Source organism: Melospiza melodia (genome assembly GCF_035770615.1).
Source record: "Melospiza melodia melodia isolate bMelMel2 chromosome 10 unlocalized genomic scaffold, bMelMel2.pri SUPER_10_unloc_1, whole genome shotgun sequence".
Classification (NCBI taxonomy): domain Eukaryota; kingdom Metazoa; phylum Chordata; class Aves; order Passeriformes; family Passerellidae; genus Melospiza; species Melospiza melodia.
This window is the reverse complement of record NW_026948501.1, coordinates 970328-996028: the sequence shown is the minus strand read 5'-3', so window position 1 is coordinate 996028 and position 25701 is coordinate 970328. Positions and strand designations below refer to the sequence as shown.

Genomic DNA, 25701 nt, shown 5'->3' with positions numbered 1-25701 from the left:
ATTCATACACCATAAGCATTTAGAGAAATGCAGATTATAGCTTTGTTCAACTTTTCTTAAGTATCTGAGCTTAAAGAGTACCAGAGAAGAGATTCTCTCTAGGCTGTGAGCTGCAGTCTCTAAAAACTGTATTTGTGAAAGTCAGGAGATACTCAGCACGAGACAAACTGGCAGAGACCAGTAAAACATTAATTTTTAAAACCAAAGCTGGAAACTAGGCATAACATGTCTCCATATCCAGAAATCCACAGACAGTTCTGAAATCCCTGCATACACATTATTTAATACAAAACTCGGTCCCTTGAAACAAACCTTTCTTCTTTGTTTTTGCAGATGCACTCCCCAATTATTTCCTTAATTTCAGGATCGGTAACTTTCTCAAAGCTTGCTGGCTTTATACCCTAAAAGCATAAAGAAAAACAATTTAATGTGAAAAAGAATTACATTACACCTCTTAATTAAGTATATTTTCTCTGCATTTTAAAGGTAACTTAACCCAGGAACTTATTAAAACCTTTAAGTTGCTAGCCTTAATGCAAAACTGAGTTAAGGATCTAGGGGTACTATACTTCTAAATACCATCAAAACTAATACACTAATGTGCATGAGCTCAGCCCTACACAGGGAAAGTATCCCTTTTTCTTTACCAACCTTTGCAAATTTTACCTTTATATCCTCTGGACTCTAAAGTGAATATTCAAGAAACAGCTAAGTTTAAATTTCAAAAATAACCAATTTCTGAAATTATTCCTTTTATATTTTTGCCTCAACTCTCGAAGCACTAAATGACTAAGGACGGATAATCACGTTTTTCTTCAGATAGCTAGTACTGAAAATGAATGAAAAATACCTTGGAATAGTCCATATTCCTGTTTCCCACAAACCTTTTGCATTTCCATGACCCAAACACTCTCCAACGTATTCCCCTCTGCATAAAAAAATTAAAGATCAACCCCAAAACGAAGCAGGGAAGCAGGAGAATACAACACCTCTGCACTGCTCCTGAATTTCCCAGGATGTTGTTAGAAACCCCTTGGGAATATGTGATAGAACAGGTGCAACCTATAAATCTGGTTAAATCTCTGTCAAATGTTAGCATTTTTGCTGGGAACAGATTTGGAACAGCAACCTATGAGCGTGGCCTTTCAAGGAGAAAAACCAACTACCCACTGCAGAAGAAAACCCTGGGAAGCAGAATCCGTGTCCCCACATCCATGGTTATATTCAGCTACAGGTGACAAGTGGCAACGCAAGAAGTTCTTCTTTTTATTTTTGATGTCCAGCATAAATCACAGAATTAATTGATTCCCTTTTAAAAACATGTTATTACCTCTACTTACTAAACCAAGATGTATATGGATGAAAATATGACAAAATTTATTTGAGAAGAGATGATGCAGTTGGACCTTATCACTTAAGGACCCAAGTACTTCCAATGAAGTCAATGAGCAGAACAAAAAGGAAACACAATTTCCTTTATCTATAAAACAGAATGTGGTTAAGCACATAACTGAATGGCAATTGAACATTTAGCTCCATACAAATCCTTTTAAAGTTTCACTCTGAAATAACAGTAAATAATGGCTCATGCAGTCACAGATAAGGAGCCCCACAGAGTAGACTTTTGGCTCACTCAATGGATTAAAAGAAGAAAACAAGTATTTTCAAAGAGGGTCTGCAAATAATACACTGAATTAAGTCTTGAATAATTTTTATGGATGAATTTCAGTGAGGGCTGGAGCCTCTCTCAGAATTTCTGAATATTTCAGCATCAGATTATATTTTTATTCTTTCATGAACATTCTGTTCAAGCCTCAGATTCTATTTCAAACTTGATTAATTAATAATTTTAGATCAACAACCCCCTATTTGTCTTGAAATTCTAGCATGAAATATGTACATTGTAGATTTTGAAAAAATAATAATAAATATACAGAACAGTCACTCAAAGACTCAGCTCCTTGGTTTTGTTTCAGCAGAAAGCTGCAGCGATCCTAAGAAACCCATTTTTGTGAGAACAAAACAAAATAATCCATACACATGGCTGGCTGGCTGTGACCCACTAAAAAGAATTATTTGCTTAAGCAAACCTAAATCTCACTGATGAGACAAGGGTTCAAATTTTGTGTATCAGAAAAATGTGTCAAAAGGCACTGGAGGGCCCGGGCTGCAAAGCCCAGGCTGGCTCAATGTGCCACGGTGAGCTCTTAGGAGAGCTCTGATACCTGAATCAGAAATGAAAGAAAACAAAGCACCATCAAAATGTATTTTCAGCAGGACTCCTCGGCACCATAATTCATGTTTAAGCTACAGGAGTCTAGTGTGTTCTCCATCAGGAAGAAGGATAAATCTATACATTTCAATTCACTGTTGCTTGCTATGAGAAAACTGATTTCCATATTAGTGTGACAATGTCCAGGAAGAAAGCGTAATAAGATCTAATAAAGACTTTAACCTGAAGAGAGACAGGTTTAGATTAGACACAAGAAAGAAATTCCTCCCTGTGATGGTGGGGAGGCACAGCACCAAAATTCAAAGTGTATTAGCCAAGAAATTATCCATGACAGTTTGAAAGCTGTACAGCCTCTTCTAAATTAAAATAAATTCAATGCCACCACATGCGAAAGGCAGAGCTCACTGGGTGGCATAAGGGGCATAATGATAATACAGATTCCTTAAATGTTGAAATATATATACACCTATATAAACCAACAGCAAAACGAGAGATCAAATTGAGAGCTTCTCTGTACCAAACAGGATAATTTATTCTGACTCCCTCACCACCACTTATTTCCATACCCTTCTTTCTGAAGAAATTAGATTTGTGATCCATTGCCCTCCAGTACAAGGCAGCTGAGTCTACAGGCAGACACATAGAGAAAAAGTTGCATCCTTCATGCTGAGGGAAGAAACGTGCTGCTTATTCTGCAGGGTCTAAAAACAGCCACTGGCCATTTTCCATCAGCAGAGCACACTTTGGAAGAGCAGCACGTGACGCTCGGAAGGGACACAGCGAATGCCACACAAGTCACTGGCACGTCTGGCCCACGTCAGTCAGACTCTGGAGGCTTTCCTGGCCCCTCGAGGTGCCCTTCCACCCCAGGGCCAGCCTGCTCTGGGCCGCCACTCCACCTTCCAGGCTCGAGTCATTCTTAAAAAAGGAAAAAACCTTCTACCAAAAAAGGTGAAGCCATGTTTCCAACTGAAACTGCACCTTGGTACACACTCTCTGAAGTCAGTGAAATGAAGGTAAAGCTCTCAATTTTACCAGGATTTTGTTCTATGACATCACATTATATTATAATATAATTATATTATATTATATATAATAATATATTATAATATTATAATATAATTATAAACTCATCTCTGTTTTCCTCCAGAATGGTGCTCCATCTTAATGCCAAGCTAAGAGGGTTACCTGCAGATCTAAGAAGATCTCCAAAAGCCACAAGAAGTCCATGCAATGACATTGACAGCATGATTTGCCTGCTGTCATTGTGCCACAGCATTAATTCTGTATGTGCACACTATGGCATAGAGCCTGCATATGCTGAGAAAACCTTCAATGGTTGATGAGAACTAACAGTATGAAAGCTTTACATGCAAACCAGAACACTGCCACAGGGTGGGTTGTTCTGAAGCACGGGTTTGTAGCACTGAACCCAAGGAGATGGCCAGGAACTCTCTGGAGATGCAGCTGCTCTGCTGCGCACTCTGCAGCACATGCCTAAGAAAACACTAGGCTGGAGCAGCCTGGGAAGGTCACGGATTCCAATGTTTCATCACTATTGTCTACATCAAAATCACTTGGCAGAATGATTAAACACAAAAAAAAATCTGAGTAAGAAAAACCATCAAGTTATGCATGAAAAATGAGATTATGGCATCAGAACGAAGGGCACTGCAAATATGCTGACCAGGAAATCACTTCAAAGTGAACTGTGGTAAATGTGGCTTGGCCCCACTGCTTGGGAAAGATGTGTTTTCTATTTACGGTACATCTCCATTTTTGAAAGGTTTACACTCCGTCATTCAGGCTGAAAGGGCAGAGAGAGGTGACAGGCTGGAGCAAGCATGTCTTGTCTGGCACAGAAATGAGCCCCTCTGCACATTCCCAAACATGACCACCTCCTTATCCTGGACAACTGCAAACATACAGGCACACGCAGAAAAACAGAAATGCAAAAATTAATGCAGCAATTTAGCCATAAGAATACAGTCAGGCAGAATAAAAGGTCGCTGAAGTAAATTAAGTATAATAATCTTACACTATAGACATGCAGAATGTGACATATGCTGAAATAATGTCTCAGAAAGGTGATGTTTACGTTTTCTACACCAGTAAGGATGACCAACACGTGTGATTTGGACAGCTGGGACTTGAGGTGTATCTCATGTCCTAGTACAAGGTAAGGGCATGGTAGAGGGTTAGAACACAGAGCAGAAACTACTGAAGACATATTATAGTGGCAAAACCCAAATCATGCCCTGCCTGTGCTGGGCAGCAGAAGGAATATCAGCTCAGTGGGACCCAACAGAAGGCAGGCAGTCTAAACTTTTTGTTGGTTGTCACTCCTTGATGCAAACTCCAGCCAGCAATTCCAACCCCTATGAATGCTATCAATACCTCTGGTTGCTACTACAATGCTGAGCCCAAGGCAGGAAAAGAAAGTTATTTTATTTTATTTTATGCTTTTTAAATAAAGGCAGCAGGCAGCTAGACACAGCAAACACATTTCACAACGCACTGACCCTCAATTTAAAACACTAGAAATAGTATTTATATTTCTAGTGCAAAAAAGCTCCAGCTTCATAAAGAAGCAAATGTCCCACTGAGAAGCTGCAGCATTCAGGGGCTCTGCACCCTCTCTATCCAAGAAGGTCAGAGCCACCTTCTGCTCTTAATGAGACCCCCAAAACTAATCTAATACTGGAAGAAAACAGTCTAATGCAACTTCTTGGTTTCAGCCTACTCTCCGTTTTTGACTATATTTCAGTTTATAAGCCCCAAGGCTCTCACAAGCTGCTGCATCCCCAAACCTAACCCTTATTCCAAGTGATCTTAGAGTCACTTTGTGTTCCTGCAGTCCCTGCCCCAGCTGAGGGCAGACCCCAGTGCCTGGTGCTGCTCACGACCCCACACCCCAAACTCGTGCAGCCTCCTCCTCAGCCCCTCAGGCCACTCACGCTGCTCGGAGCAGGCTCCCTCCCTCCGTTGGGCTCCGCTGCAGGTGCAGCTCTGCTGGAGGAGCTGTGAGCCCACCACAGGGCTCCTCCTGGCACGGGGCATCTCCCCCGGGACGGGACCAGGCTCCTCCTGCACCCTCACCCCGAGGCCCACCCCCTGCTCCTCCTTCCAGCCTGACAGTGTGCTGCTCATGGTATTTGACAGGGCTTTCTCCTCTCCACAGGGAGCTGGTTAACCCTTTCCTTGGAAAAACAGTAATGCCAATTTTGCCATCTAAGGAATCCCGGTGCCTTTGCTCCCACTGCTACTACCCCAAATTCAGACAAAAACTGCACACCCTCCGTGCTGGTACCTGATGCTTTTGTCTTCAGCTTTTCCTGCCAGACAGTTCTGCTTCAAAAATACCCCCAACAAGGACCTTTCGACAGCTTCTCCACCGTTGCTTTTTCTATATGACAAATGTAATCTCCCACCTCTCTGGAGCTGCCAGTATAAAGCCAGTTTTACAAAACTATAATAATTTACCATCTAATTCTGAGCTGTGTAAATGTTACTGTTGTAGAAAATGAGTTGGCTCAGGCTTCTTCCATCAGTGTTTAAAACAACGGCTACTTAAAGTCTAAAAATTGAAATATAACATCTAATTAGGAATCCTCTGATTAATCATTATTCTTTGCCATCTTGGATATTGTTTTGATAAATGAGGCTTAGGAGCCTGGCAAAGTCTTAATTACCAGTACTGCAGATGGCTACGAGGTGTGCACACAGCTTCTCTGGGTACGTGGAGCAATGAAGAGCTCGACGTTCTCCGTGGCTCCAGGTGCACACATACCTTCCCAGCAATAGCAGCTCCCACTGCTCAGGTACACTGAGTACCTGACCAGTCTCACAGACAGGACGTGAGGCTACAGAGCCTGTAATTAGAAGAGCCTCTTGTAGCCACCCCAAGAACCCCTAGAGTCCAAGGAAGTGCCCCCTAAGCTGCCCACACTGGTAGCATTTAGGCCATATCTGAAGGACCATACCAAAACAGAGCCAACATCCCTTGTGCCAAAGCTAATAAACACTGTGATAAAGAACCATGGAATAACAACATCGAGTCACCATGCAGCCCTAGGATCACAGAATCACACAATGGTTTGGGTTGGAAGGCACCTTAAAGACCATCTCATTCCAACCTCCCTGTAATGGGCAGGGACACCTTCCACTAGACCAGGGAGCTTCATGTCCTGCCCAACCCAGCCTTGAATAACAGAGATAAAGGCAAGGAACTCACCTGAGCCACCAAACCCATTCCATGTCTCTGAGAAGCTGCAGCATGGTTTGCAGCCACCCCATGGTGCAGAGCATGGTAACCATCCAGCAGATCCATGGCTGCACACACTCACCTCCCTGCAACGCCAAGGCAGCTGCTACAGCCAGAGGATGAAGATAACTGCACTGCTGAGCAGCTTCTGAGGCCTTTTGTGAGCTTTAAAATTATTTCTGAGGGGCTCTGGGTTGAAAGCAACACTTTAAGAAGAATTATTAACTACCACACATCAGCGCATTGGGCTGTACTTGCGGCCAATGGAGATAAAGTCAGTGACAAAGACAACTGAAAATATTTAATGTAGCTGCATCAAAACACACTCCAAGTGTAGAATTGTAAGCTTACACATAAGCCTGAAACAGGTTTGTGTAAGCCAGAGCTCAGATACCTCAACTTCTAGAATGCAGTATACATTCAGTGGTACCGACACCTCACCAAAATATGCTTTTGAACCTTCCAATGAGAGGATCCAATACCAGTTAAGGACCCGTACTCACACAGGTTACTTTTCGGTAGATTTGAGCAGCATTCTGGCATTCTGAGTAAGGGTATTCTGAGGTAGCCATTTCCAGCATGCACATTCCAAAGGCGTAGACATCCACAGATTCATCGTAGTGTTCCTCGTACATTTCCGGGGCCATGAATTCTGGTGTACCTACAAAGATAATGTTGGTTTTTTACAGCAGTCCAAATGGCTTTACCAAAAGCTTTTTCACCTGTGAGAAGCGTGCCCAGTACAACTGTGTATAGCTGCATACGAGATAATTTCAAAAGAGCTCCCAGGGAGCAAATCCAATGTCAATGTATGCACTTCCATGCCCATGGCTTGCTGACAATAATCCAAAGTGGGGAAGCAGGGCAGAGGGGAAGCAGGACGGAGGGGAGGGGGAAGGAAAAGAACAAAAAATTTCAAAAATGAGCGAGAAAATGAGCTATGGTTAATTTCCTGCCCATACTGAAGTGATAGAATGGTTTCTGTCTGGCTGGAGAGATGGATGAGTAAAGGGCCGGGGAGGTGAAAAGGGAAGAAGAAACGAGAACCTTCACTCTTGCTTTTATCAGTGCAAATTTGCAATTTTTTTTTGTTTCCTCCAGAGATACAGGGTAACCACCAGCAGGCAGACAGCACTTTGGAAGCCAGAAGTATCACAAATCACCTACAGAGTCATGCACAAAACATCAAACCTAATTCTGTCACTGGTTTAGTGGGACAAATCAATGAGGCTACTCACAGAACAAGGTCCTACTCAACAGGAATTAGGGTATCAGGAATCTGATGCACCTTGGTAAATATGAGGTGAGGCACTGGGAGATGCAGCTTGGGGACAAGCAGCAACCCCAACACCGGCAACATTTGCTCAGCAAACTACTCTGAAAAGGGAAGGCTTACAAAGCAAAACAGAAAACTACTAACATTTGGGTAATTCATTCCAGGAACTGTATCTCATACTGTAATTCACTTCTTTCCTTTTTACATAGAAAAGATGAAGGAAGAGAGATGAGTGCAATGGTGTGTCAAGGGACAGTAGCAGCCAGCTGTTGGGATGCCAAAAAAAGAGTGGCAGGTTTTGGACCATGAGAAAGACCCAGATGAACTCTTTCTGTCCAGCCTCAGCACCCAAACTGCCCCCAGCCCTGGCAGATCCCATCAAGGCTTTGTAATGTCATCACTAATCAGCAGCAAAAGCACAGCTCTAATTAAAACAACACAGAATCAGAAAAAGTAGTTCTGGCATATTCCAGGATGGTTTGGATTGGAAGGTGCCTTAAAGATCATCCCATCCACCCCAGCCACCTCACCCGCTGAGAGGCAGGGACCCCTCCCACTGTCCCGTGTGGCTCCAAGCCCCAGTGTCCAGCCTGGCCTTGGGCACTGCCAGGGATCCAGGGGCAGCCACAGCTGCTCTCGGCACCCTCTGCCAGGGCCTGCCCACCCTCACAGTAATGTTTCTTCCTAATATCCAGTGTAAATCTCCTCTCCTCCAGTTACAAGCCATCACCCAAGTCCCTAAGAAATTGAGGAAATGTCATACCTGGAGGTGTCCCAGGCCAGGCTGGATGGAGCTTGGAGCAACCTGGGGTAGTGGAAGGTATCCCAGCCATGGCAGACAAGATGATCTTTAGGACCCCTTCTAATCCCAACCATTCTAGGATTTTCTGACTCGTCTAAAACTCTTTTAAAATGGCAACATAAAGGACAACCCTCAAAATTAGGGTCTGCTTTTGCACACATTTCTGGAGCAGACTCAACTTATGAACAAGCATTTCTGTAAAATTAATTTCGCAAAATTCAAGACTGATCTCTTCCCTTGTTTATGTTCTTCCGCCTCGTCCTTCCACCTCAAAGACACTGATGCCTACAGCCTCAGCAAATCAGCCAGACCCATGTCATGGAGGCTCAGTGCAGTCACTCTCTCTGGGTGTTTGTCAAAGCTCTCACCAAGGCAGAGGCTGCTGCTCAGAAAAGGTTAACAGCTGCCACAGGAAATTATTTTGGAGCTGCTGCTGTGCTTTAGAAGGAACACAACTCAGCAGTGAATCTCGTGAATTCCAGAGCATTTAAAACAAATCTGAAAAAGTGATTGCAATAGTCTAAGAAACAAATGGAATACCTGGCACCACTCCAAAACAGAACAAAAATGACATTTCCCCCATTCCTTGGAGTGGAAAGGAATACCTACAAGCATCCTTCAGCCTAACAGCCCAGCTAAACGTGAGGCTGCTCAGCACCCACTCAGCTGCTCTTGGCAGGAGCAGGTTTGCCCTGGCTGGGCTCCCGCAGAGACACTGCAGTGTGCTGATTTCATCCCTTCCAGCCAACGTGAAATGCAGCTACTGATATGCCTTTAGAGCTACTCCCTCTGCAGAGGGGGCAGCATTACTCATCACCAGTGTTCCCAAGCCTCCTTTATCCTCTCCTTGGAGCAGCAGCGCTCATGAAAATTATAAGCCTAGTTTGATTGCCAAAATGAATGCAGACACTTTGCCAGCATCCTGCAGCCCTTACAGTATCAAATTCCTTTCAGACATGACTGTATTTTGATGGTGTTCTGTTCATAACAGATTTTATAAAAACCTGTGTAAGTACTACTAGTGTTCTTACCAATATTAGTATTACTGATGCTACTCCTTGTATTGCTACTACTGATACTATTCCCAGTATTGATATTACTGATATTAGTACTTCTGGAATTATTCCCAATATTGGTATTACTTATATTATTCCCAGTATTGTTATTGTTGATATTATTCCAATATGTCCCATGAACAACTGTTACCCTGCAAAAAAATTATTTGAAGAAATACTGATCCTCAACAGAGAAAAAAACCCCACCAGTTACTAGAAGTTAAAAATGAGAGAAACTTAACAAATATAAACAAACACAAGTTCATTAAAATCAATGAAATTAGGCAGATCCACAGCAGCCAAGTACATATCTGAAATTTCTACTGTTTTGACTTCACTGGTTCTGGGCTCCCTACGCATTAAGGATGACACAGGAGGAAGGAGAAGAGGAAGTTATGATACCATTACTTACTGATTCCTATTTTTATAGGGGTATAGAGGCAACAGTCCCAAACCCACTTGAACTTCCACTACCAATTTGCTACTTTAAAATCATTAATGCAAAATGGGAAAGGAAGATGTTAAACAGACAGCCACGATACTGACCGAGGGAAGCCAAGGACAACAGGAGCATTACCTATGACACTTTTGGCAAATGAAGCTCTTTTGAGTGTTGCCAGACCCAAGTCTCCTATTTTCACAGATCCAGTTGGTCCAGTAATAAAAATATTATCACATTTCAAGTCTCTGTGAATTATTGGTGGAGTTCTTGTGTGTAAGAAAAGAAGACCCTTCAGGATTTGCCGACACCAACTCCGCAGGACTTTAGGTTTCATCACTTTAAACCTCTTCAGATACCTGGAGCACAACACACACACAAGTGGGTAAAAAGGAAGCAAAAATATTTTGTTAGAGATTTGAGGGGCTTTAACAGCACAGCTTAAGTTTTCTGAAACTCCACTATGGATAAAAGCCCCTTATTAGATGCCACCAGAGCAGCACAGAAATATCCCAAAATTGAATGAAATAGATCTTTTCAAAGGAGGAATTAGAGCATTCAGTTTTAGGGAGGATGATAATGAGCATTTTTGGTGCAAATACAACCAAATATTTTGAAGTCTAATTGTTCAGTGATTCATTTCATGAAGAGAAGAGCTTTGGAATATGTTCATATATTTTGAATCAGAAGAATACTGAAGTTTAATTTTAACCACAAACATGGACCTTTGTACCACACACCTGCACTTCTATCTATTTACCTGAAGCGCTGGTTGGGAGGGGACATTTAGGGAAGATGCAGGGACTGCTAATGCACTGGCAGAGCAGCACACTGGGTGAGTACTGCTCCCATTGGGGCTGAAAATCTGTTCCAGAATTCATGCCAACTGCTTTATATCAGCCTTAACAAGACTGTCAGTACCAGAAGCTATTAATTCATCCTGTTTAGGAGATAACCTAGAGCACCTTCAGCTTCTGAGAGATTCTACCATTCAAGTGCTATTCCATTTGAATTCCCTAACAAAACATGCAAATACAAGCCCAAGAGCAAGCACAAAACACACCCTGACAAATCCAAACGTCACAGGCGGAAAATGAAACACGCCAGAGAACAGCTTTGAGTTGCATAACCGAAACAGGGAAGCAGGCAGAAAGAGATGGAGGCCAAAATTCTGCCCGTCAAACCACTGCGGTTCAAATGCAGGGACGAATGACAGACACCAGAGAACAGCTCCATTTTTTGCTTTTATCTGGAGATGGTTTTTTTCAGCATACAAAAGTAGGATTTTGCTATAAATGTCTGCTGCTATTCTTAGCCCCTTGCAGGAGCGCAGTACTTACGTCTTCAGCGTTCCAGAGGTCATCAGCTCGGTAACCAGCACGATGCATCTTTTGCCTTTTGCACAGGATTCCCAGAAGTCATAAAACCTCACGATGTTTGGGTGCTGTAGACCTTTCAACATTTCTGCTTCCTCTTTAAATCTCTGCCTCTCTACTTTTGTGAGTTTTCTGTCCTATAAGCCAAAACGAGACATTATTATTAGTGATGGACAAAAATAAAGGCCCTGCATTGCCAGGGTGTTCAGAATTTTGGATTTGTTTTATGCTCGTGTCAAGAGCAATCATAAAATCTTTTATGTAAGAGAGCAGCAGCATTATGAACTAGGGCACTCGGCCTAATTCCAGTATCAAGAAGACAAAGAGATGCCTGTGCTACGCCATTCCTGTGACAGCACTAATATTTCAGGCACCACGAACACAGCCGTGGCACGATGGATCAACCCTCAGCTATTTCTTCATGTCTGGGTGTCGAGAGGCTCCCCATCCAAGGGATTAATAGCCACAGGATGCCATTTCCAGGACTGGGTGTTCTCACAGCCAGGACGGCTCCCGCTGCCCTCATCTGCTCCTGGATGCACTGGTACAAAGCCCCAGCTGAGGTCCTTGCTGCTCACCACACTGCGTTCTACAGCCCATCCTGTTCACCTCAGGCTACATTAAAACCATGTTACTTTCCAAAAAAATCCAAACACATAAATTTTTCTATGCGTTTGCTGCTCTGCTTCATTTTGGAGACTTCCCCCTTCTTTTTGGTAAAGGAAGTGTTTGCAACTGTCCTTCAGCTTCTCGCATAGGCTGCATAGCACGGAAATTCTTTAGATTGGAAATGTGAAAATGTCATGTTCTACTGCTCTGGTTTTCCTGGGGAATTTCAGGGCATTTCCCCTCCAGGCTATGACGTGACCCTGTCCAGCACATGCAGAGACTCTCTGTCTCTCCCATGGCTCCAGGGCTGCCTGGACCTCCCCAGCACACGGACACCTCAAAGAGGCAGCCTGGACACTCACTCCAACCTCTTGGGATGATGAAACAGAGCAGCATGGGAGTTCCACCCCAGAGCCCACCATCATGCCCCCCTGGCCAAAGCACTGCCCACCCCTGCACTAGAAATTGAGCTTTTGGGATCTTTAGCAAAGGCTCATCAATTACCAAGATTAATTAGTTTGTATTTTGACCTCAGACTTCTTTCTTTGCTCAAGTCAGTTAGGCACATCTATACTAGCTGCACTCCTATGCACACAGAATGAATTAAATGAGAACACAGCTGACTTGTAGCCAAGATGCAAAAGAACCAGCCACTGCCATTTCCACAGCCTGTCCTCACCCACAATCCCAGTCAGTTCGAGATGGGAATGAGCATTCCCATGGCTACAAACACTTCACACAGAGACTTCACCACAGGAAACACAGGGCTGGAACCATGATTTGGCTCTTGGTGGATGACAAAGCCCTGCCCCAGCGCTGTGTGTGCACAGGGGGAGCGTTTCCATTGGCACTGGGGCTGTTCAGGGTGCTCTCTGTTCACTCTGACATCTGTGGAGCAGCACCAGAGCAAACCCTGCCCCAGCAGCAGCAGCAGCCCAGGGGCTGGGCAGTGCAGGGTGCCCAGGGCGGGCAGAGCCCCCCATGGCCCTTGGGGACAGCAGCACACAGAACACCCACAGCCGAGCCAGGAGCACTCCGCTGCTCTGCACCAGCCACCTTTCTTCTACAGCAAAAAAATAAAGCTAAAAAAAACCCAACAAAACAACCAAGCTGTCTAACAAGTCAGGCAAGAAGAGCCACAGAACTGCTCTCAAATCCACCACTTCTCCCCTACTGATGAGTTTCCTTCTAACTTAAAACCTGTAGAATAAATCAGACACACTGCTGTTAGGAAGGAGAAGGAGCAAGTCCCCATTCAAGGCAGGAAGAGCAGAGTGGGAGCTGGCAGAGAAAAGGAAAGGTGGCCTCACAGATCCAGCAGATTTGTAAATACTTTCCAATTAAAAAAAAAAAAAAAAATACCATAGTCCTTGACTCTCATTTCCAGGTTTCTGAGCACTGTGAGAACTTTTCCACTGCTACTTCATTGGTAACTTTTAAAACTATCCTTCAGCACACCACCATATTCTGTATATTCTACTTATGACAAGTAGGATCATTTTTGGCAACTGCAACGAAGTGATTCTGGAAGGCAAATGTGTGTTTTATTTGTAATTACAGTAGAAAAAAAATCTGGATTTTTTAAACCAGATTGAAGAAAAAGCATTGAGCACTGCTGAAGAATTGAGCATTGTTTTCCAGATGGAGAGGCAAGGTGAGGGCCAGGGCAGAGCAGCCACTCCTGCGGCTGCAGCCTCCACCACAGGAGGGGTCTCTGGTGCCATCAGGGCTCAAACAGCCTCCTCGAAATTCCTCAGGCTCAACCTGACATGAGTCACTGGCAAAAACATAAGCTGATTCTGAAAGGGCTTAAAGGTCGAAGTGTTTTCTACTCTGAAGCAGCAGAAACACCTGTTTAACTGCATGACTCACTCAGGGTTTAATCCAAACCCGAGAAACCTTCACTGGGGTCAGAGACACTCATTCCCCATCATATAATCCACATAAGGCAAAATGTCCTCATCCTGAAACTAAGGATGTAAACCTCAAACAACCTCCAGGCATTACATTTTAATGTAATTACATTGAAACAGGATTGTTTGGAAAGGTCATGACAAAGGTTATGACAAAGAAAGGTGGTCATAGACTCATGGAATAGTTTGGGTTGGAAGGGGCCCTAAAATCCCACACTCATTTAAACTGGATTAACATGATATTTGCAGCAGGAAGATACAAAGAAGTGAATAATCTATCTATAACCAAATTTCTGCTAATACAACACATGTATGTTCTCTGCGTCTCCCTACTCATCACAGCTGGGAAGAAAATGCTTCTCTCTGTTAATATAAATTTTATCCCTTCATTAAGTTCCTTATGGGGAACAACAGCAAAGACAGGAATCAGTAAGTAAATGTGTTAACAAAAGGAAAGGGAAAACTTACTAATTAAATTTCTGGAATGACACCCAAATTAACAGCAGGAACATGTTTAGTTAGTCATCCCCAAGCATCATTTCCTCCAGGTTGTAACATATGGGCTCTGACTAAGGATCTGAAAATTATACAAGCAGGAGACTGGCTTTCACCTGAGCCTTCAGAAGATTTCCAAGATTAACAAACAAGGTCAAGTTTCTTGCCTAATTCCTTGCAAGGAGGAAATCGATTTGGGAATGAACTCCACCCCCCTCACCATGAAGAAAGGGGCCCTTGCAAAGAAGACTACACAAATTTTTCACATTCAATACGTAGAACCTGTGTAGGAGTAGGGTCTGGAGCACAGCTGTTGCAAACTAGAAAGTTGTGCTGCTTTGCAGTTTCACAGAAATTTTTTAATTTTCTACTTTTAAAGTCTTGAATTTTCACTAATGTTAAAAAATTTTAAACTACTTTAAACACTTGGGTATCTTCCCTATTTCCTGGCCTACGGACGTCTGTGTCCAGCTAGCCTATAAATACTAGTTTTGTAAAAGTTTTGTGTTTTGTTTTTAAATTCTTAAACTGACATAGCTGCATTTACTGATGTTTATTTAATTTTCTCTCATTTTGAACAGATGAAGGCCTGACTGTAAGGCAAGTAGGAGCACTAGGTGAGAAACGAGGGCAGGGCTCACCTCCATCATGCAGAAGCCTGACCCACGCTGCTGATGAAGAAAAAAAAACCAGAGGCACTTCTGAGCCAGGGACAGAAATCAAATACCTACATCAGCAGAATGAACATCTGTTCAGATCATTCCGTTTTCACATCTGCATTCCAAGTCCACACTTTTGCACATGTACCGCAACTACTCCTCTAACCAGGCCTCAAGTGACAAGTCAGCCTGGGACCCACTGCCAGCTGTCTCCTGTGGAACTGTCAGTTTCCTGTGGATTTATGGACAGTAGCAGTCCTGCTTTCACGTACCAGCCTTATATCTTTAGTATTACCCTGCCTATGCAATAAATGTTTAATAGCATCCAGGACCTTTCATTCCCACACCCCACATACTCAGTTATAAGCACTTAGCACTGACAGCAATCCTAAAGGATAAAATCCCCTCTCCGTGAACAAATGGTAGATGCCATGAGACAACTTGCAAATCAAGAAAAAAGATTGTACAGCTTCAGTCCCTATCAGAATCCAGCCAACATTCTTTTCAGCCGGTAACCCCGGCCAAGTTACAGCCTGCTATTTGTCAGCGGCACTACTGAAGCACAGGGAGGTTTTCCCAGGGGGAACTCATTTTCCAAAGGCATAAAAGCAGTCCTTGTCCCCATGGATACTCACAATTCAGTGAACAGGAGCTATGGAACAGGCTGAGGAAGATTTACTTATTTGCCTGAGTCATTGCTAGAAACCTATGGAAAAATAGGAATTGTATTCAGACCTTTATGGCTAAATTTGGCACAGTAGAAGAGGCTGAGTGTGGTTTATTGCTGGATATAGCTTGCTGCTTTCTAAATTGATTAAGGCATACCTCAAAGCCTTAGAGCAGAGGAACAGTGGGATTCACATCTTCTGTTGAACCTCAGAACTTCAGCAGTCCATCCTGCGAGGGCAGGAGGAAGGGGGATCAATACCCCAAATCTCCAATCCCCAAAGAGCTACAAATACACCCAAGAAACACAACACCATGGACAGGCCATGCGTTTTAGAGGTGAAAACCTCTGTAAACCACAGGCAGAGTGCGTTTTACAGGTGAAAACCTCCCAACATAACCACACCATGACAACCTATGCCTAAACAAAAGAAGTTCTTGTCACAAGCAATTAAATTAATTTCAGGTAGCACCTCCTCAACTTCCTTAATTACCAGTGCTTCACAGGTTCCACATAAGCCTGTGAATGCAGATGACATACCAAAACAGTTCTGACTTGCCTCACAAAACACCTTTCTCAAAGGAAACTCTGAAATCAATGTGTGAAGAAAGCTCCACCATACCAGATTCCCCTTGAAAGAAAAAGCCTTAACCACGAAAAAAGCACTTCAGGCATGTCATGAGAACCTGGTGTTTCATATTTTCTGGAATCCCATCTGACCCCAGCATTTACTGAAGTTTAAGCAACAATTGGTTGTTTTTTTAAAAAGCGTTCTGCTTCAGCCTGCTTCTTGTAACCCATAAACACAGTAACGGGGCAGGTGAATTACCCTGGCGCCAGAGCTGGATTGTCAGCACAGGAGGGATGCTCCAGCTGTCCCCTGGAGGCTCAGTCCTGGGCTGGCCCCCAGCAGGAGTGGAGAGACATTTCAGTGCTGTGCCTAAAATATCACCTTCAAAGAGGTGGAAACGGGGGACAGGAGCAGAGAGAACTCACTGCCCTTGAAGGGCTGTGCCCCTGGTGTGCTGTGACCATTAAAACCTCTCAGCACCAGCCCAGTGCAGAGTGCTCATGTGCTGGCATAAGCCATCCCCTTCGTGCTTCATTCATCTCACCTCCTTACTCTAAGGCAGCTTGCAAATTAACTTATTGTATAGATATGAAATCCCCTTATATTTTCTGGTCTAGTGGAAGGTCATGGGGGTTGGAAGATGATCTCTGAGGTCACTTCCAACTCAAACCATTCAAGGATTCTATTATTCTCTTTCCTGTGTGTTTGCGACGCAGACACAGTATCTTTCCTAAAGAAGAGAAATGCCACCTCTTGCCCACCTGAGAGCCTGCCAGAGAAGCCCCACCACCCTCTGCAGCCTGAGAGGAGGCACCAAAACTGTTGTTATTTACCAAATGTTGCCATTTACCCAAACAGCATGCAACGCTCCCTCGGCCAATGAGCCTCACCAACCAAAATAAACACAGTGTGAAGAATTAGCAGAATAAGCAAAGTTTGATTTAGCTTTGCTCTGGCAAGTTAATCTTGGGGCAGCATTCAATCCTGCCTTTCTAACAAGAAAACAGCATTTTCATCCCATTATTGCTACCGTTTCCCGTCTAGTTATAACCTAGCAATTGCACACTTCAATCTGTAGAACACTCTTAAAGTGAAATATTCGTACCAGTGAATTAATCACGGTCCACCAGGAACCCTAAACAGGCAATAGGATGCTCAGTTGGTCTGTGATGATGGCTTAGTTCAGCTCCCCAGTGAGACTGTCCAAGACAAACGCTGCTTTCTCACACTCCTGTTGCCCCCTACCCTCTGTGGCAGGATGGAGAGTAGAATATATATTTTCTGACTCCCAAATAAAGCCCTTGGACTGTGTTGCATTTGTCAGTGAACCCCAGGTCAGGCAGCCTTACCAATCCTAGAAGATGCCCATGGAACAGCCCTTCAAGCACTGTGATGACGTCCCTGAAGGGTTGGCAGTCTTCAATTACACACTAAGTACATTTATTTTAGGAAATTACCTCAAGTTCAAATTAGTAAAAAAATTACCACAAACCCACAAAACACCCTAAGATTCCCCACCAAACAGACAGATGGAGTAAACTGTAGGTGAGATTTTTCAGAGTTCCTCAAATCATCTTACCTACACAGCTATGAATATACCTCTAATATGACTACTCTTCTAACAAAATCACCTTGTGTCACATAAAAGCAGCACAAAAAGCCATTTCTCACTTGATGCTATGCTGAGCTCCAGGAGAGCACTGAGCATGAGGAGATCCCCTTGGCCACTGAACCACAGAACCCCTTGAGTGAGGAAGAATCCATGAGGATCATTGAATCCAATGCCAGCCCTGCCCAGACCCCCCAACAATCCCACCCTGGGCATCCCTGGCAGTGCTGGCCAAAGGCTCCTGCAGCTCTGGCAGCCTCGGGGCCGTGCCCATTCCCTGGGCAGCCTGGGCAGGGCCAGCACCCTCTGGGGGAAGAGCCTTGCCCTAAAATTCAACCTAACCCTGCCCTGGCACAGCTTCATGGTGATCACTCAGGTCCTTTCATCGGTCACCAAAAGGAAGAGATCAGCGCCTGCCCCCTCTCCTGTCCCTCAGGAGGAAGTTGCAGAGCACAATGAGGTCTGTCATCATCACCATCATTGTCACCAGCATCAGTCTCAGTGGCCAGAGCTGCAGCAGCTGTCTCGAGCTCTCCATGCAGAACATCTTGTACCATCCACATTCTTTATCACGCCAATGACTTAGCCTTTTTGAGCTGGACACATTTTATCTTGTTCCCAGTGAAGAGCTGTCCTGGTGCCAGGCACGCATGGAAAACTTGCCCACACAGCTTTCAGCATCTCAGAAATTTTCATGTCCCTGTTTCCACAAAACATGCAAGACTGACCAAGTTCATATGTGCCTTTACACTGACATGCTGAAATTAATTATACTGAGGGATAGGAATGCAAAATAGCTGGAAAGCAGAAAAGTGATGAGTCTTTGCACAGATCTTAATTTAAACTCCAACAGTAGCTCAATGAATCCTGGAGAGAAACTTTCTCAGCTCTTCCCTCACACTGCGGCCTACTAAGCCTCCTACACCAAGTCATTTAATGCTTCTGTGCCCACATTTTGCATTTCTAACACACACAGAAAAAGGATAAGGAGTTCCTCAGTGCACCCAGGAGATCTATGGAAGAGCAGCACCCTAAATCTCAGGGGTCTCTGTGGTCAGGATGACCCCAAGATGTGTCACAGAGTCTCTTTTCCCAGCCCAGCGACTGAAGGAGGAGTCAGGATTCTTCTGCTTTTCAAGGTTATTTTCTGTTATCTATAATAACATTCTTTCCCTGACCTGCTGAGGTCCGTTCAGCAGGTCAGTCAGTGGCACACTCCCCACCTTCAGGCCGGTGTTGTCTTTTTTATACTAAAAACTACCTGTACTTTATTTACAATTATTTTCCAATACCTATCACCCATGTCAGACAGTGTGTTCCTACTCTAAACCAATCCAAAAGTGCCACCATTACCCAGAAGGTGGAGGCTAGGAAGAAGGAGAAAGAAGAACAAGGCATGCCCAAATTCTTCCTCTTGGGACCCCGAGTCCCCATTCTAAAACCCCCCCAAATTCTACTTTTCACCCTGTGACAAACTATCATTCTACTTAAAACTTTCATGGCTTGTAATTCCTCATTTAAGGTTGGTAATTTTTTCCATGGGTCAAGATCAAAGGCACAGGGGTCTTGGGCTCTGTGCCAAGGTCCCTGAGCCCCCTGGCAGGGCATTGGCCATCCAGGGCAGCCAGAGGGATGTCCTGGGTTCCAACACCTAACCAGCCGTATTGAAAGCTCTTCTCTCATCCCAACCTGCTGTTAGTTTTAGCTAGGGACCTTTGAGGGGAAATACCGGAAAATATTCCTTTAGAATAATTTGCTCTGTTTTGAAGAAAACGTCCTTGCAGAGGGTCATATAATTGCAAACACCTAACTCCCCAGGTAATGTCCAGCACTAGGTTGGACAGGTCTTGGAGTGACTGGGTCTAATGGAAGGTGTCCCTGCTTATGGCAGGGGTGGAACAGGATGAGCTCTAAGGTCCCTTCTAACCCAAACCATCCTGTGATTCCATAAACTCCTGCATCTCAAAAGTCATGAGCCTCAAACGCCCTGAAGCTGCTCCAGGAACACTGCTCTTGTTCCAGCCCTGCTCCACAGCATGCAGCACCCAAGAAAGGACCAACTGCTTACTGCTGCTGCTGCTGGAGGTAAAATTCAAAAGAAAACATGAGTGGGAAGAATATAGTGTGGAGATGAAGGAAAAAGCAAATAGCCCAACTGCCATAACAACTCAAGAGACTGGACAAGCATTCAATGCTTGCAAAGCTCTGGGAAATTGAGGAGAGGGACCTTTCACTGTCACAAAGCCACTCTTCAGATTGGGGTATCCCAGCTCCTAAATATTTAACAGAGCTATGTGTCTGGAGTTTGGAAATGTCTTCCTTGTGAACCTTTTTAAGTGCTGTAAGGAGCTGTCACTTGTGGTGCATTTCTAACACCACTTGACAACCTGTTAGAAAACACTCCAAGGCAAATGCTGCACTCCCAGACAGGATACATTCATCACAGTCTCCCATAATGGTTAGGAATTAAGCTGAAAGCATCCCTTTTGTAACAAAATAGTTCCTTTTTCTTGATTTTCCCTCCTGCAAAGCTTGACATTCTATAGCCCCGCTCAAAAGAATAACAGGAGCTTGTCAACTAAAACACACTAATAGTTCAAAATTGAACTACTCCCCATCCCTTGGACAGCAAGGCATGAAAGGGTAACATCAACATGAGTATGTGAGAAACAGATCTGGGCCATTTTCCAAGGAGATTATATGTTTGGGTTGATAAATATAATAACATTGACATAACAAACTCAGATTTCTGCAATGCATTTGCTTCACATTAAGAATTTTAATGAAACAGAAAATATCTGTTTACATTAAATAATTAAAAATTGGGTAAGCAATAAAAATACACATCCTTGAGGATTTTTCATGAGGTTTTGCAGGGCTGGGGTTTTATTCTAACAAAGTGATTTGAATTTTTACAAAGAACCGTGGAAAAAAAGCTCATCACTAGTAACAAACGCGAAATTTAGAAAGAATTAGGAGAATTCTGCAGCATGAAAGTGACAGGCCACCAAGAGGGACTGAGCTTCTTGAGCAGCTCCCAGTGCAGAGAGCCCCGTGCCCCTCAGCACAGACCCTGGCATTCAAGGACGGGCTGTGAGAACCAGTAAAGCGCTGGGCTCTGCTCTCCGTGCTGGGGAGCTCAGGCTGAACAGCTTCTCTGAGAGTGTCAGGCATGGCCAAATTCACTGAAGAAACTCTTACAAACCAAGGCACACACAGGAGGCTTCATCAGACAACCACAGAAGTACTTTGTAACTTGAAGTCTAGGAAACTCTTCTGTTACAGCCCCCCTCATGCTACAGGACACAGGACCTTGGCTAAGGCCCAAGATACTGACTCAAATGGTTGTTACCAACGCAAACAAGAAAGTTCAAATCTTGGCTAGACACTACCCCTGAAAACAAAGTCAGCAGTCCCAAATCCAAACAAATGTGAGTGATGCTCAGTCATAGGAGTCCCTGCAGCCTATCGTGACAAGAATTTGAAAACTGGATAAGAAAAGAAAACCCAACAAAAACAACCCATGTCTCGTACTTGCAGATTCCAAACTGGTGGGCACAGACACATTCCTTATGAGTTGGTGTGTTCAGCTTTGATCACAGCTGTTTTGTAATTTAAAATCTGTGGCCTACAGCAGTATGGATTTTACAATGTGATGGAAGAATTATTATATGGACTGTAGTTAACAAACAACATTTGACAGAGACTCTATGGAAACAACAATAATTAGGAAACACTACATTTTATTTTCTGAAAGATTTCAAGAACAGAATCACTGAATGACTTAGGTTGGAAGGGACCTTAAAGATCATCTTGTTCCCCCAGCCCCAGGCAGGGACACCTCCCACCAAGCCCTAGTGTCCAGCCTGGCCTTGGGCACTGCCAGGGATCCAGGGGCTGCTCTGGGCACCCTGTGCCAGGGCCTGCCCACCCTCACAGGGAACAATTCCTAATTCCCAATCTCCCACCCAGCCCTGCCCTCTGGCAGTGGGAGCCATTCCCTGTGTCTGTCCCTCCATCCTTGTCCCCAGTCCCTCTCCAGCTCTCCTGGAGCCCCTTCAGGCCCTGCCAGGGGCTCTGAGCTCTCCCTGGAGCTGCTCCTGTCCAGGTGAGCACCCCCAGCTCTGCCAGCCTGGCTCAGAGCAGAGGGATCCAGCCCTGGGAGCAGCTCCAGGCCTCCTCTGGGACTCTCCAGCAGCTCCACACCATTCTCCTGCAGAGGCCCCAGGGCTGGGTACAGTGCTCCAGGTCCCACCTGAGGGGGAGAATCATGCCCTTCAACAGCTGGTGACAGCCCAGGATCCAGATGGTTGAAGAATACTCAAAAGGCTTTCAAATGGGAAAGCTAAGTTATGGGAAAGAACTGCCTGGTAGCTTGAGCTTCACGCTCCAATTTCATGGAGTAGTGCAAGAAGATAGTGTTTGCAGAGACTATTTGCCAAAAAGGCTTGCTGTATGTTTAATCACATATTGTTTCCTACATTCATAAAACCCAATACAAGTTAGAAAAGCAGACAGAACCCTTCTGCTCTGTTCTCTCTCTCTCTTTTCAGCTGACAGAAAAAAGCAAAAGCTGACTTTATCAACTCCCTTAAGTGGGGATCTATAGAGATGACACTGCTCTTGGCTACCTTGACGTGCACCTACACAAAGCAAACAAAAAATCCTTTTCATTTGGCTGTTTGACTTCAGGCACACCAACAAGGTACTATGGAACTGAAGAACCCACCCCCAGAGAGACAGACCAACAGAAGGATTTGCCCTTTATCAATTTAGGTAAATAAAAGGACTAAAATCTCTTCCAACAAGACATCTGAAGAAAAGAACAGTAGTGCATACACATATCATATTAACTGGAATGAACAGTACTTCATTTGATTGCTTAGATTTGTTTTTTTAAAGAAAATTGTATTGCCAGCAAAATGTAGGATTGAAGAACCATTGGGTTCAATGCACCTTAAAATGGTTCAATCCATTAATCCATAAATAGCATTACTGGTATACACTTTCGCCAAGAAGTTTTTAAAAATAACTTTTTTTCTCTGAAGATCGATCTCCTTGCTCAGTAAAACTTTAAAAAAAAAAATACAGCATCATGAAAAACATGACTAGAAGTTTGGAGAAACTACCTAGGAACTATGCAAAGCTTCCATGTGACTTTAAAAGACTCTGTGATTATTTTTTTAACTTTACAAAATTCAGGTGCTTCATCTCTCCTTAGAGGATAAAGGCTTTTCTATTAATAAAGACCAATCAATATGGCCATTTATGTTTGCAAAGACTGGTATCTCTGAGGTCCCTGTGATTGCATAGGATAAAAGCTTTTTCCACCTGCGAAACAACAGCCTTATTAATACTGAAAGAAAAAGCAATTGGAGTAAGACTTTTTTAATTACCAGTAGTAATGGACACCCACTGTATGGAACTTAAATCCCAGGACTGTGTTTCCCACAGTCCCCACGATAAGTGACAGGTGAGTACATGAAAGGGCCTCATCAGTCAACAAGTCATTGTGCAGTCTTGGGGAAAATGGAACGTGTACAGAAAAACGAAAGCATCGATGTCTGCAGCGTTGTCTGAAAAAATGCAAGCAGTGCATTAACCATGTATCACCAGTACCTGCCCCACCCTGGGAAAAGGAAAGGTTGTAGGATAGGACCTTGCAGGAAACATATCCTTTTTGAATATTGCAGAGGAAATGCAGTCACGACACCATGATAAATAGCACAAGGCATGAAAATGCCTTAAAAGCTTACATAAGAGGGCAGGGCTGTCATTAAAACTCAGTGGCACATTAAAACCCAAGGCCACACACCTGCTTGCCATAGACTGTACCCAAGTAGGAGGCACACAGCAGTTTATGAGTCCACCTGAAAGTCCAGCTGAAGTCTGGAACAGCAGTTTCTGCTTTTCTCAACAGCTCATGCTGATGTGTAGCTGGGGAGAGGTACTGAAAAAGTTCAGAAAGCACAGTTTAAACAAAAGGGGTTTGTTTGTTTTTTACATCACTGTGCAATTTGGCAACTCTCTATCCTCATGTGCACACACTATCAATGGGCTTCATTCCCTGAAAGCTGCCAGGGATTTCTGGGCCCTCATACTCCTTTGCAAACAAATGCTTTATTACAGACAAAGCTGTGCACTGCTCTAGTGTTCCTGTCACAGCCACACCAGGATCACAAAGGGTTCCACAGATGCTGATTCTGCCAGGTCACAGCTCTGCAGGAGGAGAGAGATGCAGTGAGAAATGCACCCCCAGAGAGGCAGAGATGCCAGCCTGAGCCCCCTGTGAGCGCCATCACCCAGAGCAGGCTGCACTGCCCGTGCACGTACAATAAATGAACGTGCCACACCTCAGAGCTGGGCTCAGCACAGCCTGCCCACTCGGCTCAGATCCCTGCCAGCCACGCAGGGAGCCCTTCATTTCCTGCACAAAATGTACAGGCTCATCAAGAGGAGATGCCCATGGAAATCTGGCCATTTGACAGCTCTACTAGCCGCACAAGAAATATACAGGAGCCCCGTTTTCTCCTCCTGGTGCTTACCATACCTCCAAGCTCTTGATTCCACAAACCACTACCCTGTCAGCAAGCCAGGCAGCACCAGATTGGACATATGACACTTCTCTGACTAAACACCATCTGCTTCGTGTGCCAAAGAACAATTCCACTCACAGCCAGCCAGCACCACTCTCCAGAAGAGCACCAGTGGAAGTGATACATGTCATTATTAAATAATACTGCTCATGTTCTACTAACAGAAGCACAAGGACCCATTTTTGGTTATGAAAACACTGACAAGGTCCACTGGTTTAATTTTATCCTAAAATGGGAGCATATGGAAAATGGTGCCCTAGGGAATAAAGCTATTCTCCTCAACAGATGTTCTTGCCAAAGGAAACATTTGGAAGGAAAGCAGGTGTGATTGATGAGATGGTTCACAACTGTAAACTTGGCCACAACAGCAACACCATTTCCATTTCATTTCGGGCTATAGCAAGAAGAAAGAAAAGCAATTATATTACCATAACAGAAAGGGAGGAGGGCAAATACACACTCATACTGTGTCCTTATAGAAACCATACTGTATGTTAAAATAATGCCTAGCAAAAACAGTAATAATGTAATAGTCTTTCCAATAAAGTGTTATGATTTCACAAAAAAACCCCTTCAACATAACGATAATACAGTAACGAATTTAGAGCTGATTTACCACTACAACAAATCAGATTAGTTCCTCTTTTGTTATTACTGTCTCTCTTTAGCAACCTTAAGTTAATAACCAACAATTTCTTCAAGTCTTTTTACTTGGCTGCTTCACTAAATACACACTGAGCCAGGAACAGACCTAGTCTCAAGATACGAAGTTTTGTGAAAAAGCAGGCACTAACCTCAGTGTTTTAGCGCCAGCCAAAAATGACACATTAACATTTCACTGCTTTTGAGATTTAAGTGCTGCATTTTTCCTCTGTGACAACCAAGCCCCACCATATAAGCTGTGACAGTACTGGCACTCGCTTGACACTTTCAGATTATGCTGAGTAGAAGGCAGCAAGACACTTGATACAGCATCCTTGGGAAGACTGAATTCTTACAAACAGCGACCTTAGCAAATGCTCCCAGACACAGCATTTCTAGAAGATATCAAGATAAGGCTCCTTCATTCTGCAGGATTCTGTATGATGTCCAGGAACCCTTGCAAATTAAATCATAGAAACACTGGTTGAAAACCTT

General features: G+C 43.9%; 1 protein-coding gene across 1 annotated transcript in view; it reads right to left on the bottom strand.

Moving 5' to 3' along the window:
- The window catches only part of WNK2 (WNK lysine deficient protein kinase 2), an 84245-nt gene that overhangs the window by 40548 nt on the left and 17996 nt on the right, over positions 1-25701 (bottom strand). Inside the window, exons 2-5 of the mRNA XM_063181827.1 lie at positions 11410-11582; positions 10208-10428; positions 7001-7158; positions 313-401 (exon numbers count right to left, since the gene is read on the bottom strand). Coding sequence (XP_063037897.1) covers positions 313-401; positions 7001-7158; positions 10208-10428; positions 11410-11582 — 641 coding nt within the window. The remainder of the gene's footprint in view (positions 1-312; positions 402-7000; positions 7159-10207; positions 10429-11409; positions 11583-25701) is intronic.